At 44.8% G+C, this 14,697-nt stretch overlaps 1 protein-coding gene across 15 annotated transcripts in view; it reads left to right on the top strand.

Annotated features, from left to right (window-relative positions):
• Positions 1–886: 886 nt before the first annotated feature.
• Positions 887–14,697, top strand: part of CACNA1B (calcium voltage-gated channel subunit alpha1 B) — a 277,816-nt gene continuing 264,005 nt past the window's right edge. For 3 of the 15 annotated variants that reach the window (XM_065036000.1, XM_065035999.1, XM_065035998.1), the window contains exons 1-3: positions 893–1,695; positions 3,878–3,983; positions 10,163–10,302. In XM_065036000.1, the coding sequence (XP_064892072.1) occupies positions 1,436–1,695; positions 3,878–3,983; positions 10,163–10,302 (506 nt within the window). In that variant the 5' untranslated portion in view covers positions 893–1,435. Of the gene's footprint in view, positions 1,696–3,877; positions 3,984–10,162; positions 10,303–14,697 lie in introns of all 15 variants that reach the window. The other 12 variants (XM_065035990.1, XM_065035988.1, XM_065035986.1 and 9 more) reach the window with 8 other exon arrangements.

Raw genomic sequence — 14,697 nt, 5'->3', positions numbered from 1 at the left:
ATTGCCTAGTTGGTGTGTTGGTTTTGAACTGAGATGGCTTGGATGACTAAGTCAAAAAACACATTCACATGGAGTCCAGGGTTTCCTTACTATGGGGGAAGTGAAAATGTCCCCCTGTTGACAGCCCTGACTTCTATGGAGACTCTCTTCTAAAAGTTAAATGTTTGTCTTCCAGATTTAGCCTAAATGCAGCAGCATATCCTCACCAGCTACTGCAGTGATTGGAACAAGGGGGAGTCAGCTTTCTGACTTGTGGTGGATGGAAGCAACAGAGGCTGTCGGAATAAACAGGATTAAAGGCTTTCATCCATAAATACGGGATTAAAGGTAACCAGTGCTCTGCAGGAGTCATTCAAACCAAGGAGAAACAAAGTAAGTTGTCCAGAAGGGCGCAGCTCTCTGTTTGAACCCAGCCCGTATACACACAACCCTGCACCACCTTCTCTGTGTGTGCTGGCATGTGCATTCCCCCTCCACCTGTATCCGCCGGCCTCGTGGTCACAGGGTCTGCCCCCCAGTCCCCACCTTGGGCCCCCATTTCACACTGTTCCCCCCCCATTGCCTCCATCCTTCCCTGAGGCTCCTGATGGCACAGCTGGGGGGGACAGGAGCTCCGATGCCTGGCGGTGTCGGAGCCCGCGGCTGGGGGCACCCATGGGTGTAGCAGCTGGGCAGCGCACATCTGGGCAGCGGCGCGCAGGCGCTGGGGCCGCCTCGCCTGTTCCCCCCAGCCGGCGACACCCCCGGCCGGGGCTTTGCGAGCCCGCGGAGCCCTGCGCAGCGTGCGGACGGGAGAGGGGGGCCGATCCCTCCTTCCCTGGGGAGTGGCCGCGATTCTGCCGTATTTATCGGGCTTGGGCGGTGGCGGCCGGGCCGGGCCGGCTCCATCCTTCCCTCCCTCCCTGCCCGCCTCCCGGTGCCGGCGACTGGAGCGGGCGGAGCCGCCGCGGCCGATTGGCTCCGGGCATCACATGCGGCGGGGCCGGGCCGGAGCCGGGGCCGGGCTGGGCTGGGCTGGGCACGGCGGAGCGCTCCCGCGGCGGGCACACGGCAGCAGCGCAACCCCTTCCCAGCCCAGAGCCCCGCCGGACACCGCGGAAGGGACCGCGCCCGCCCCGCCGGCCATAACCCCCGCCGCTCCGGCCATGAGGTCCAGCCGGAGAGCCGGCACCTGTGCGGGGAGGTGAGCGGAGCCCCGGCGCCTTCCTCCGACCCCCGGCGGGGGAGAGAAGGGGGTGGAGGAAGGGAAAGAGAATTTTTTTATTATTATTATTATTATTTTTTTTTTAATTTTTAATCTGTATATTTGGCTGCTATCAATCCCGATCCCGCAACTGAAGCCCCCGGAGGGAGAAGTGCTGCACGCTGTGATGCGTCTTCCTCTCGCCTCGGCTGCCAGTTTGGATTGTAGCGCCCGGCTCTGTGCACTGAGAGAATGGCTCGGTTTGGGGATGATCTGCCGACCCGCTATGGAGGTGGAGGGCCGGCCGGGGCTGGAAGAGGGAGCAGCCGGCAAGGTGGCCCCCAGGCCGGCCAAAGGATGTATAAGCAGTCGATGGCTCAGAGGGCCAGGACTATGGCTCTCTACAACCCCATCCCTGTCAAACAGAACTGCTTCACAGTCAACAGATCCCTCTTCATCTTCAGTGAAGATAATGTTATACGGAAATACGCCAAGAGAATAACAGAATGGCCATATCCTTTCAGGGAGGGTGTGTGGGCACCGTGGGGAAGGTGGGGAGGGGGAGAAGGAGGCTGGGGGAAAGAGAAGCCAGGCAGCTAAGAAGGAGTGTGTGGTGCTAATGTAGATGTACGTGTGTGATCCCGGGTGTGTAATGGGTGTGTGTGATATGGATGCGTGTGCCTGACATAACGTACGGCCATGTAGCTGGGTATCATAGGAAATTGCTTCTGTGGGAACAGCAGAGTGTGCTTTTGACTATGCCAGGGGTGTGTAAGACACAGTGCATTTTGGTGTCTGTTTAGGTGTGAGATGTATGGTTGCATAGATTTACATTTCCTACAATATAAGTCAAATGCAAAGGGTTCTCTGAGGTTTATGCTAATGAATCCTGATTCTTATTTTTACCTTAGAACCTTTCAACTCTTCTTTCTCAGTCTGAATAGAACGTAGGTTAAAAATGGTGACACCTTAGCATTAAAGCTGCATTGGTAGTAGGGACTTTGATAGCTGAGGTACATTGTGAAATCCCATTGATACAATCTTTGCTGCTAGGTTTTTAGTACATCACCCCCTGAATCCATTAGAATCAACATGAATCTTGTCACTTTGATTAGATGCGTAGCCTAGGCTTAGGCTGTACTAAAATAAAAATAAACCAGAAAAGCTTTGTGGCAGAGGGAGGCAGTAAGTGGAGAGAGGGATCATCTGCTATATTGGAAAGGGGCAGATGCTTTCTGTCTCAGAACCAGCTCCCAGGCCAAATAAGCTGCAGCGATCTTCCTCAGAAGGGGGCTTTGCTTGTAATGATGCACACAGTGGGGTTGTAAGCTGTGAGAAAAGGGAAGCAGACTATTTGAGGTTACCAGGGAGCAGACACAGTGTTTGTGTGTGTGTGTGTGTGTATGTGTACAGGAGTGCATTACACTGGTGATCTCAAGGGAGCTGGTTATTTTATTTTCATTTGATATCACACACCTATTGATCCTCAGCTAACAACAGCAAGGCCTCCTCCCAGCCTCCTAGCAACACTTCCAATTGCCACAGAGGCCAGATCCCTGTCAGGCTTCCCCAGTTTTTACTTCTTGAGGGGCTAACAGGAAAAAAAATCAGTAGAGCGAATGCATCTCCTTTCCCCTGAACATACAGATGTATTTATCTCTCTGTCTGTATTACAGAATCACAGGGATTGCTCTACTTCCTCATCCATTTCTCCTTCCCTGCATTCAAGTCTGAATAAACAAGCTCCAAAGCCCTGGTGGCAGCCAGCGCATGGCGCTTCCTGCAAGGCTAGACGCAGTCTATCCCTCGCCTGTCTCTTGGGCCACTCGTCTGCGTCTTTCTTATGAAGTGTGGGGACAGGGGACCCCACATCGCTGTGTGTCTGTGAGTTCGGCAGAGCCACCAGCCGATCGGCCTGGGTGGGGTGGGGCGCTGTCCGCCGTGCTGAGCAGAGCTGTCCAGGGTGCTGAGTGGAGCAGTCCAGGGTGCTGAGCGGAGCTCCCCGCGGTGCTGAGCCGAGCTCTCCGCCGCCCTTGGGCCCCGCTGCCGCCCGCGGCTCTGCCCTGCGAGCACAGGAGCTGGGCACGGCTCAGCGCTGGAGATGGTGGCACAAGGTGAGGTGGTACCTAGTGCTGGGTTTCCCTTCTTTCCCATGAGATTGCTTTCCTCCTACATCCCGATAGCGTGCTGATGATTTGATTCTCACCAGGAGCGGGCATTGCAATCTAGCAGTAATTCATGTTTTGGACCTGCGTAGATGCTCTAAATGAAACTTTTCCAGCCCATTGCTTATTTACACTATGCACTCAAGTTAAATGACAGAATTTCTGAAGAACAAATCGGCAGATGGCATTCAGCTGTGTAATCTATTTTGGGGCACTTTAGCTTATCAATCTCATCTAAAAGTAATAATTATTAGTAGCTTTTGTTTCCTTTAGACCTTTTGATTTCTTGCTTCCAAATTCCTTGAGGAGGTCAGATTCTAAATCACTAACTCACTCAATGAAAAGAGTTTCCTACTTTTCTTCCAAATATACCCCAGAAAGACCTGAGGAAGTCAAGGAGACTAAATGTCTTCAAAAAAGATGAGAGATCCTAGAATGCTCAACTAATGTAACTGTTGAGGTAGAAACAGGATTTGAATGAGGTTCTCCTTGTGTTACACCGGTTTCTTCTTTAACTTCTGGTCCCCACTCCATTTGAATACATGATTTTAGCTACAATCATAGCCAATTGTATTGTGCTGGCTCTGGAACAACATTTACCGGATGGAGACAAGACACCTATGTCAGAGAGATTGGTGAGTTTTATTCATTTGTTCACTTTTTATTTTGTTTCTGGTTTAATATAAAAAGCAGTCAGCCACCCAGTGTTGTGAGGGCTCATATCTTATGTTAAATATCCGCATGTAAACAAATGGATATCGACCTTACAATCAGGAAAACTAAGTCAGTGACAACAAATATAACTCTAACCTCCTGATCCCATCTTCACAAGAATGCTTCATCACTCTAGCCAGCCCTGCCCAATTGCAGAAGAGATGGATCTCACATTATGATCTAAAGAGCAGCAAACCTAGGTTGCCTGTAAACCAAGATAGGAAGGGAATGCCAAATGCTTGGAATTATCTGTAGGATCAAATGAACTTCTGTGATATTTTCCCAGGAAGCGGTAGAACAGCGTAACCTTTTAGGATCATACGTCTTTCAGCTATTTTCCTGCTACAGTGTATACCAAGGACCCTACAAAGCAAACTTTGAATTTAGATGATTACCGTTCCCTTTCAAAAAAAGAAACCAACTTAGAGAGGAAAATAATTTACCCACAGGCTTTATGGTAATGAGCCCAATTACCTTATTTCAAAAGAAAATATAAGAAGAGCTTCAAAATAATTCTTCCATTTATCATCTCTGTAGGAGAAATGGGTAATATTTGGTTCGATTTTGCTCCTGCTGCTAATGATCTGGAACATCTTTCATGCCTAAATGCATTCATCCTGGTGCATGTTCAAAGGATAAATAAATATGGATACATATGTGTTTTACATGTAGATATTAAATTATGCAAAGACAATATTAAGCTTGCTGCCAGAAGCTAGAGCCTCTGAACGCTGGTTGCTACAGTTCCCAAGGTTGGTCCATACCAATGGGCAGCTCTCACAACCTCATTCTTCAGAAACAGGAAAAAGTGTGTAAGTGGTAGATCTAGAAAGAGCTTCAGGGTCTGCAAGTTGATACTGCTTGGAAACGTATCCGCTGATGCTGGCTGCCCACTTACATTGTGTTTGCTTAGTCTCTTTCTGCTTGAATTACTCCTAAGATCAAGAGATGAGGAAAAATGGAAGAAAATGCATGTATTTTGATCCTCCTGATCTTAAACATGCCTTTGTATGTTTTGGGATTGGTGAGCAAGGGAAGCCTGGGTTTTTAAGCAAAGCACAGGTTTAGACCCAGGGTAATGATCGATTTGGGGAACATTTGTGCTAGTGAAGCAGAAAAGTAGTTTTGTGGATGTTCTGGCTTGGTAACCTTTAGGTGATATAATAAAATTTAAGCAGCAGTAAGTATGGTTAGCAAATTGTTTCTATGTTCCTCTACCTTCAGTTCCTGCCCAAACCATTCCAAAGGGGGGCACTGGTATTACCTCCAAATTGTGTAAGACAACTGAACGAGTTAAATGCACGCACGGTCTCCACCTTGTTGGTGCTGCCTCGGTGGTGAAGGAAGAATTAACCCCTATTTTTTTGCCCTGGACACCGCTGTGCAGTATTGTCTTTGATCAAGATATTATGAAGCCATTTTAACTACAGCACATTTGTAACTCTGAAATATAAAGGCATTTATCATACCATAACACTGTGAATCTTTACAAGTCATGAAGTATTTTCTGTGTTCAACGTAAGCTGGGAAGAGTAATCATTGTGAATATGAAAAACTGTTTGCTGGTTTTCAAAGTGAAACCTCAGACTGCTCCTGCTGTTTCCGCAACCTGTAAGTTGTTTCATTGAAAATGTTACAAATCTGTGCTAAACCAGAATGGCTGAACATTCCCATACGTTTACATTTATAGGTTTGTTGAGCCAAATGATAAGTCCATGCAGAACAGCAGGTGCTTTATTACTGTCTTTGGCAGGAATGAAATTGGCCTTTTTTTGGTTAATGATTTATGGATATACCTTTTCTTCGCTTGGGTTCATTAAAATCTTGTTCAAGGAAAACCAAATCTGCCCGAATACTTTGTGCCACAGATACAGAGACAAAAATCTTAAGATTGCCTGAGGGAGGAGTCCATACGAATGTTTCCATGATTTTTCTCTTCTGATCAAAGTTTTACTATACATGACTCCCCAGAGACCCAAGATATGAACCTGCAGCGTGATCTCACTTGGCTGTTTTCTGCACTCATTTTACTTGTCAAGCAGAGTTAATTAAGCACATGGGAAGAGCAAGTGATGTCTCAGTATATGCAATATTTCAAGATTTGGAATGGTTGAGTTATAAGTAACATTTCTCTGTCCATTTTCTGTATGTAGTTTTTTGCACAGAAAGGCATTACTTGGCTCTAGGATGGAAATTCTGGCCTAAAGAACCAGCCCGATGGTTGAAGCATTTAGTGGTGAACTGGAGCATTGGCTTCAATTCCTCCAGACAAGACAAATAAGATCATTCTTGCCCTAGCAGGAGAATGAGCTACCCCCTAGGTTCTTGGCTGCTTTGAGCTGAGGGTCTCTCATGCTTTGGCTGCTGGGAGTGTTTACTTCATGTTAGTAACTATCCACTGGAACACAGATGCTGCAAACTTGCTACTGTCCATCTCAGCTGAGTGCCTTAGCCAATAGATTGTAGAGCCTGCCTCTCTCTGTCCTAATAAATATTGCATTTTTTTGTGCACACTGGAGTGATGCCAACTGAAAAGATGCTGAGGGAGTTGTACTGAGTGACCCAGAGCCTTGCAGTGAGAACTCCAAGTGTGGGAATGTGAGCTTCACTTCTGAGCCCTGGATGGCCTTGCGGGTGGATGCCTTGCTCATGATGCTCTCGGCTGTCCAGGCTGTGCCACACTCATTCTCTCCCCGTCTCCTTCCTGATTTCTCACTTTTTCATGAGAAGCTTCAGTAGACCATGGATCCGTCCCAGCTGACAGAGACGATACCAGAACTTGCGGTACAGAATATCTATTTTCTGCCACACCCCGGGGCACACCTGGTTTAAGACACAAGCGGGTCTGTAGGATGATCATCCCTGTGCCACTGTTGGGCTCTGACTGTCTGGCTCCCCTGGGTGGTTTTGATGTGAGGACAGAATATAACTGTTTTCTCAGATATTCAGCACGACAGCTCTTGCATTTCACTAATGCATTTAATTCTTTATCCTATCCTCAGGCGCTTTGTGCAATCGTATGTGGGCTGTTCATATTAACCTTTGCATGAACAAAGCCTTACACACCCAAACCTATCAAGGCTGTCACATCCAAAGGCCAAGGAAAGGCACCAAGACTTAGACTGAGAATAGTAATGACTTTCCAGACTCAGAAGTTGTTTCTGATCTGAAACATATTGATTAAATGCGTGTTTGGCCCAGTCTCAAGCTTTGCTGTGTCCACAGCAGACAACCTGCTGGCACAGCTCTGGCTGCTGCCCAGATTCTCCACCATCCTTCCAAACACACACACACACCGATACTCATCGTCACCTGCTTTCCCACTCACGAACCCGAGGAGCAGCACAGTCTGAAGGGGGCTGCGGGATGCCCTGGCAGCAGGATTTTGGAGGTGAGAGCAGTGGCATTTCAGTGCATACCACCCATGTCCTTGCCTGCCAGCTCATTCCATCAGATAGGCATGCAAATCCCTTTTTCCAGCAGCAGGCACCACTACCTAATGGGGCATAAACTTTATTTTTCATCTCATTGTTGTTACTGCCCTGATTCCTAGACTAAATTAGCATACATTTAGATAGGCTTTAGATCCTCTTTCTATCCCCTTTTACTTCCCTGGCTATTCACTGCCAACCCTATAGATAACAGTTTTCCTTTGTAATAAATACCCAAGCCCATCTGTGAGCCTTCCTGCTTCCTTAGAAGCTGACAAGAGCTTCTTTGACCCACTTCCTAAGAGCTCTGTGTAATCTTAGCTTTGGGAAGAGCATTTTCTATCAAACCCTTGAGTACCTGAAGCCTGGCTCTTTAAGGCTGGCAGCTGTAATCGCAAGGCACCTGACCTAGATTGAGCAAACGAGGGGTAGCAGAGTAGATATAAGGCTTCCACCAAGTGAGGAGGAGTGTATGTGGGTAAAGGTATTTTTTTTTAATGTTAGAAGAGTTATTTTTAGAGGTGTGCTAGTAGTTGTGGGATAGAAATATAGAAAGGGCTAGGAGGCCTTTGTTTGCAAAGGTTTTTTTTAATACTTGTTGAATTAGAAGGTGTTGTAAGGTTGAGGGGCAGGCAGTCTAGGCTGTTAGAAGGCTCCTGTGTGCATAAGGGAAAGCAGAGGAGCAGTAAGGTAATTTCTCCTCAAATCACACATGATGATTTCTGATCCTTCTCTTATTTTTTCCCCTGTTTTCTGTACTGGGTTGAAATCCTGGAGTTCCTTTAACTCTTGCTGTGGGCAAACTGCTGGAAGAAGACTCTTACTGTAGGATTTCTGTTGAAGGTCATAGAAGGTCTGATGGCCTTGCCTTGTTCCTTTTTCTCTGTGGGTAAACAGCACTGAGATGGGGAGCTGGAGTTTCTCAGTTTGGTACTGATACCTTCTGTGTTTTTTGAGCAGTGCCAGTAAGGCTCTGGGAAGGGGCAGAGGGCTTGGAGCTGCTGCTGTTAGTGGAAACAGCTTCTTGCCTGAAGGAGAAGCTAGTTTTGGGTTGTAGGTGTGATTTTGGTGTGTAGTTTTCTATTTTTTAAATTTTCCTATTCAGCAAAAGGGTCTCTTGCTCTGTTTTGCTGTCTGGCCACTGTGTATGTGTGTGACCCACAGGTGACTGGTCGTCTTGCCCAGTTGTAGAGGAAATGGAGGTGGAGTTGCTGGGGCTGGGAGAGGTGGAGGGGAGTATAGATATCACATAGGATGAAAGACAAAGTATATGGAGGAGCTGGGTTCACTGAGGTGTGTAGGGATACGATGTCTAAGTGTGTAAGCCTCTCTGGGAGGGCTGTGCTCTTATGTTGGTGTGGAAACCTGACTCTCTGTAACAGGTACCGTGCCTGAATCACAGGTCTGTGTGCTAGGGCTGGGTCAGTTGAGCAAGAGTTGCCATGTTTGTAAGATAAATTGCTGTACCCCAACTGATTCTTTCCTTGTTCTGTGGCCACAAGGCTTGACATTTATGTTCTTCCTGCATTAGAGAAGTAAAATCACCTTCTGTCATTAGTAGAATTGCCAAATGTAAACAACTGTGCGTCAAACAGCAACTCAATTCTTTAATGGTCAGAAATGCCAAAGTCACTGGAACAAAGATTTCTAGTCTCTTAATTTGGGTGTTTTTTCTGTTTTGGGTAGGCTGTTTTACTTCCATTGACTTCAGCTGAAACCATGGATCTATCATACATTTGAAAATTGGCTACAGGTGCCAAAGCTAATTAACGTGTTCTTGAAACTAATGCTCATTGCTTTCACCTCTTGCTTTGTTCCAGTTTCTTGCTCACATCTTCCAAATGTGAATGCTTCCTTTTGGCACCGAATTTGTGTTGAAACTCTTATCAGTAAAGTAGAATACTGAGAGATCTACTGCCACAGACAGAAAAAAAAAGTTTTAGTAAAACTTTGGAAATTAAGCTTGATTTTTCTCTTTAGTGTCTAGGACACAAAGCTGTGATCCCATAGCATACTGTGAGCCTGAGACACAAACCTTACTACTTCTGCTGTTAACTGAAGGGAATGGGTCTTTATTCCTGAACCAGATACACGGCAAAAGGAAAATAAATGAAACTGCAGCTGTGGAAATAGTGGAGAAAGAGTGAAGGAAGAACTGGTGGAATAAATGAGAAATAAATAATTTCCTGCCGGCATTTGCAAGGTTGCTGTGCTGTTACTCCCCAGGTTGCCCTCTTGTTCCAGTTTCCTGGATGAAGTGGAAATCACGTGTTTTTTCCATGTCAATAACTATGGAAATATGTGTTCTTGAGTTTATATATACCCTTAGAGCAAAATTGCAGTGTTAAAATTCCCTCTAGAATCTTGAGTAAAGGTGGAAAGTGTGGGGCGAAATGATGAAAGTCAGGGCAAATGGAATATTCTAGTGTGAAAAAAACCAGAACAAAACCCACACAAAATAAAAACAAACAAAACCCCAAACAAGTTTACCTTCAAGGAAATAATAATGTTCTTCTTTGTGCTTAATTCCAATAAGCTCAAACCTTTTGGTTTTTGGCTCTGTCTGGAGAGCTGGGAAGGGCGGGAAGTCAGTGCATGTAGTAGTTTGTGACTCTTGCTGTGGAAGCACATGTATCTCCTTAATGCCTTTGATTTTTATCCTTTTCCAGGATGACACCGAGCCGTATTTTATTGGAATATTTTGTTTTGAAGCCGGTATAAAAATCATCGCTCTGGGGTTTGTTTTTCATAAAGGCTCTTACCTCCGGAATGGTTGGAATGTGATGGATTTTGTCGTGGTCCTCACAGGGTAAGTGACCTCTTGCCATAAGTTTAAAGGAGATTCTTGCTTTGCTTTGTGTTGTTTTTTAATTGTAGGCTGGGATGGGAGCAATTTTAGTGAAATAGTACTAGAAAACGGCATTTCTGACTTTACTGTCTTTGAATAATGGCTGTTGTGCTGAATGAGTCGCTTTTGAAGTGTTGTTTGAACCAACTGAAAAGAGGTTTTTGGGATATTTATTGATATACATGCTGACACGTCTTATCCAGATGCTTACTGACGTTTCTCAGACTTTGCAGGTTCTAAATGACACTGGGTACTTGAACCTGATTTAAATCAATCTATCCTTCTGACATTACAGGATGACTTGAAAAGTCAACATGGAGTGGGTTAACAAATTAGATTTATCCCATTTTTAAGCTATTACAATTCTAAAATCAGTGACATTTCTGCAGGAATGGGTTTGGTCTTGCTAGAAAATAACTTTTCCAAAAGTAATTCAGAGGGGGTGCATGTCTTATAAAGGACAGAACTGACAATGTTACCTGTGTGTTTTGTACCTGGTTTGAAATGATATCACTGACTTATTTATTGGAAATGCTTACAGTATTTTTGTTACAGTTTCTATCTCTATTTATGCAGATGAATGTAATGCTAGCGGGTTATGAAATGCAAATGTTAAGTCCGACAAATTGTGCTTTAAAATTCCAACTGAAACATTCCAAAGGTCCACGTGAGGTCCCGATCTTGCAGCCTTCATCTTGGAAGGATTTCAGTTAGTTTTCCCCCCAGAAGGCTGCAGTCTGGCTCTTGTTATAAATATGCACTCATTTTGTACACCTTCTCTACTACTGTGTGACAAACATATATATTCTTTGCTCTGGTTAGTGGTGTAGAGTAGGATGCTGTTAGGAAGATGCTTGCGTACATATACAAATGTATTCATTAGGTACATTATCACTGTAATTCTATTTGCATTCGGTGTACCATGTGATAGAGCAATTGAGAGGCCAAAGGGAATTCTTTATGTATGGTGAAGAAGAAAATACATATTCAGGGCTTGATTCTCCTGCTGCTGGGGCTGGGTATTTAATCAATAGAAACATCAGTGGAGCTAAAAGGAGATTCAGATTTACATACTTGGAAGCAGAGGGGGCAGCAGGATGAAAAAGAATTAGCACAGATGCTACAATTATTCACACTGATGGTACGTTCTGATTCCTAGTTAGCACTATGGCCTTTTGTGTGTTTTAAAAAAATAAATATATAGATATAAAATCAAGGCCTTGATTCTGGAAAGGACTTGGGCGTGTGGTTTAATTTATCCTTCAGCAAGGAATTCAAGTACACATATAATTCAGCTGACTCTGGTGTTTCTCTACTTAAGATTATACATAAAAGCCTTCCTGAATTACAGCCATATTGCTATTTGTTTAGGCATGTTTTAGGTTTGTTTTTGTCATAAACACAGGCCAAAAATCAAAATAGAATTTTTTATTTAAAGCTGCCTAGCCGTGACTGAGATGCTCGGGGTTTTGCAGCAGTAGCTGAGACATTGTGTGTGTGCGTCTCGTGCTCGTGGCATCGCAATCCGATCGGTGATGCTCTAGGCGTGACCCCCGCGTCTTTCTGGTGCCGGTTTTATTGTGAGCACTGTTTTCAGCGCTCTTTGATCTCTGAGCATAATTCTGGAATATCGGCTTGATTAGACAGCTGTAATAAGGAACCCTGTTGCCATCTGCAAACATGCGTGTTCTTTTGAAGTACAATCCCGTTAACGTCAAAGCTGCTGGTTTCCAATGGTGATGCTGGCTGGGCTCTATTGAAATTGTCTTGTACATGGACTTCCCACCAGGCAGGCGATGCAGGGGAAGCAACGCGTAAACCCATCGACATCCAGTCCAAGAGTCATCCCCACTGGGGAAACCCACAGACCTCTAATTCTGTAATTCGAGGGCTGGATTCAGCCAGGCGCTTGAGCTCAGGCCTGGTTTTTGGTGTCTGGGGGGCCCTACTGAAAATAACAGGGTTACTCATGTGCTTGGTTAGTGCTTTCCTGAATCTGGGACTGTATTTCCAAACCCAATAATGAGGTGGAGGGACCTATATCAGAGAAATAACACTGAAAGATCTGCAGCTTCACACAGGGGATTGATTTAGTGTTTTCTCTGTAGCCTGTTGTTTTGCTCTGAATTTCTTAGCTCCTTATTATGTTCTCTCTCTGTTGCTGTGGGTCTGTGCTAGAAAGCAAGAGCTCCTCTTCCTTGGGCTCCCTTTGCTGGCCAGAAACCCTTTCATCTGCCCATTGCCTGTCCTAACTCAGCTAACAGGGGGAATTCTGAGCAAAGCTGTTTATTGGGAGCATCATCCTGGCATTTCTGCATTGAGACTTCAAAGGCAGGTTGCTGAGGAAAAGCATTTACTGCTGACAAACCTGGCTCATTCTCCAGAGAGGGGCTGGGAGGTGATGACTAAAGTAGAACCTTAATTCTTGTTTTTGTGGAAGGTAGTCTTGGATATGTGCGTTTTGAAAAAATGATCGAGGTCCTGTAATTTATTAGAGAATAACAGAAAGGGTGGTGCTAAGCTTGTACTTTGTGTTCTTATAGATAGGTATGACATCGGTTTTTGAAATATCGTTTTACTACTCTATCAAAAGCTTTTCTTTGCCATATGTGCAAGATTTCTACTTGAAAATGTTGCTTCATATTTCCCAGGCAGCTATCAGTATTCGGTTTCTAAGCTCGGTTTCACATTGATCTTCAATATTGTAGAGGGATTTTGATTTCTCTCTTTATTCTCGTGTAAGCATGAAAGATGATGAAAATGTGCTTCATGATACCACACACAGAGTTGTATACCTGCTAATCCTGTTGAGTGCATGTTCTTATGACGGTAAATGTTGAATGTCAGAAAATCTGATCTGATTTTCAGCTTTCAGCTAAAACCCAGGAAAGCCAAGAGCAGCTTGGCTCCCATTAGCTGTTTCCATAGGAAGAAGGGCAGCCAGTGTCTGGGTGTGTTTCGAAGGAGGCTGAGGGGGAAGGCTCTGCATTTATTGAACTTACCCGGATGTAAATATTCAAGTGATCATGCAGTAACCCTTTCCACCTGTTTTTCCAACTCCTTTTTCTGCTACTCAATGCCTGTACACTGGGATTATTGATAAATATGTATTTATTTTTATTTGCCTGCAATGATGGACATTTTGTTTGTCAAAAGGAGACAGTAGAACTTGTTAATCAGAAAATAAATCAGGGCTGTGTTACGTACAGCCAGGATCAATATCCTATTGAGCTCAACTGGAATCTAACAGATAGGGGACCAAAATGGCTTGGTTTGTTCTAGAAAACACTCCCTCTGTTCCTTGCCACAGCAATGCTGTGGTGCCTTTTTCTCATTTGCTTTCAAGGATTTGCTGTTAAGAAAGTCCTAGGAAAATAATGGATTGCTGCTCCTTCCAAGATTTTGTTTCCTCTGTCATTTATTTTTAGTTATTTCTTGTAAACTCCTCCAGTTGTAGATGGGAATTGAGGGAAGCTGCCCTGCTGTGATGTGCCTGTTGCTGTTGTGGAGAGACACACATATTTTATAGTTCCTGCTCATTTTATTTTCACATTTTTATGGGATTACGTTTGCTCCCGTGATGACATCAGCCATTAGCAGCTCTAAATCACACAGAAATGCGATTTATCAACTGGCCTGGGACTATATGATCTCAATGCACTCTTTCTAAGGGAGGAACAAAGGGACATCTTACGCTATTGCTGTAAGCTGTCTTGGGGTGGAAACCTCAGAAAGCCACAGCTGTCTTGGGAACAAAGTTGTCCCGACATCCAAACCCCTCAGACGACAGTGGATGGAGCGATGAGCCTGGATTCAAGACCTTGAGGTTTGACATCTGTTCTTGTTGGAGTTCATGGAAAGATTTATTTCTCCTGGTGTCCTGGATGCAAGAGCCTGAAGAACTGCTGGACTGGGCTAAATTATGAACACCCTCTCTAGCTGGAGCTGTGAAGGGGAATAATGGAGAACAAGGCATGGATAAAATGATCCTTACCTTCCTGATTCCCAAAATTCAGATGTCTAGGGATTTTTGAGGAGAATGTGTCCAATGGCTTTGAAACTATGTGGTCCAAGGGGATAATTCTTCTTGGCTATGTTTTGAAGCCTATCTGTACTTTTGGCTTCTTGATATCCTGGGTAATGGGTCTCATGGTTTAACTACATAACACAAGGTGCTGCTTATCCTTTTTTTATCACTAGCTACCTGAGGTTTCCATTGGTGCTTTCTAGATTTTGTATAGTAAGGTCTGGACAATAATAATTCTTTTTTTTCCTGCATGTTTTATGACTCTCCAGCATTTCCCTGGTCAGAGATTTATTCTGCCCAACCTCCCTTGACCTGGGAGCTTGTCAGTG

Source organism: Columba livia, chromosome 19 (genome assembly GCF_036013475.1).
Source record: "Columba livia isolate bColLiv1 breed racing homer chromosome 19, bColLiv1.pat.W.v2, whole genome shotgun sequence".
In the NCBI taxonomy this organism is placed as follows: domain Eukaryota; kingdom Metazoa; phylum Chordata; class Aves; order Columbiformes; family Columbidae; genus Columba; species Columba livia.
Note: the sequence above shows the minus strand (reverse complement) of the source record. Positions and strands in the feature narration are given on the sequence as shown.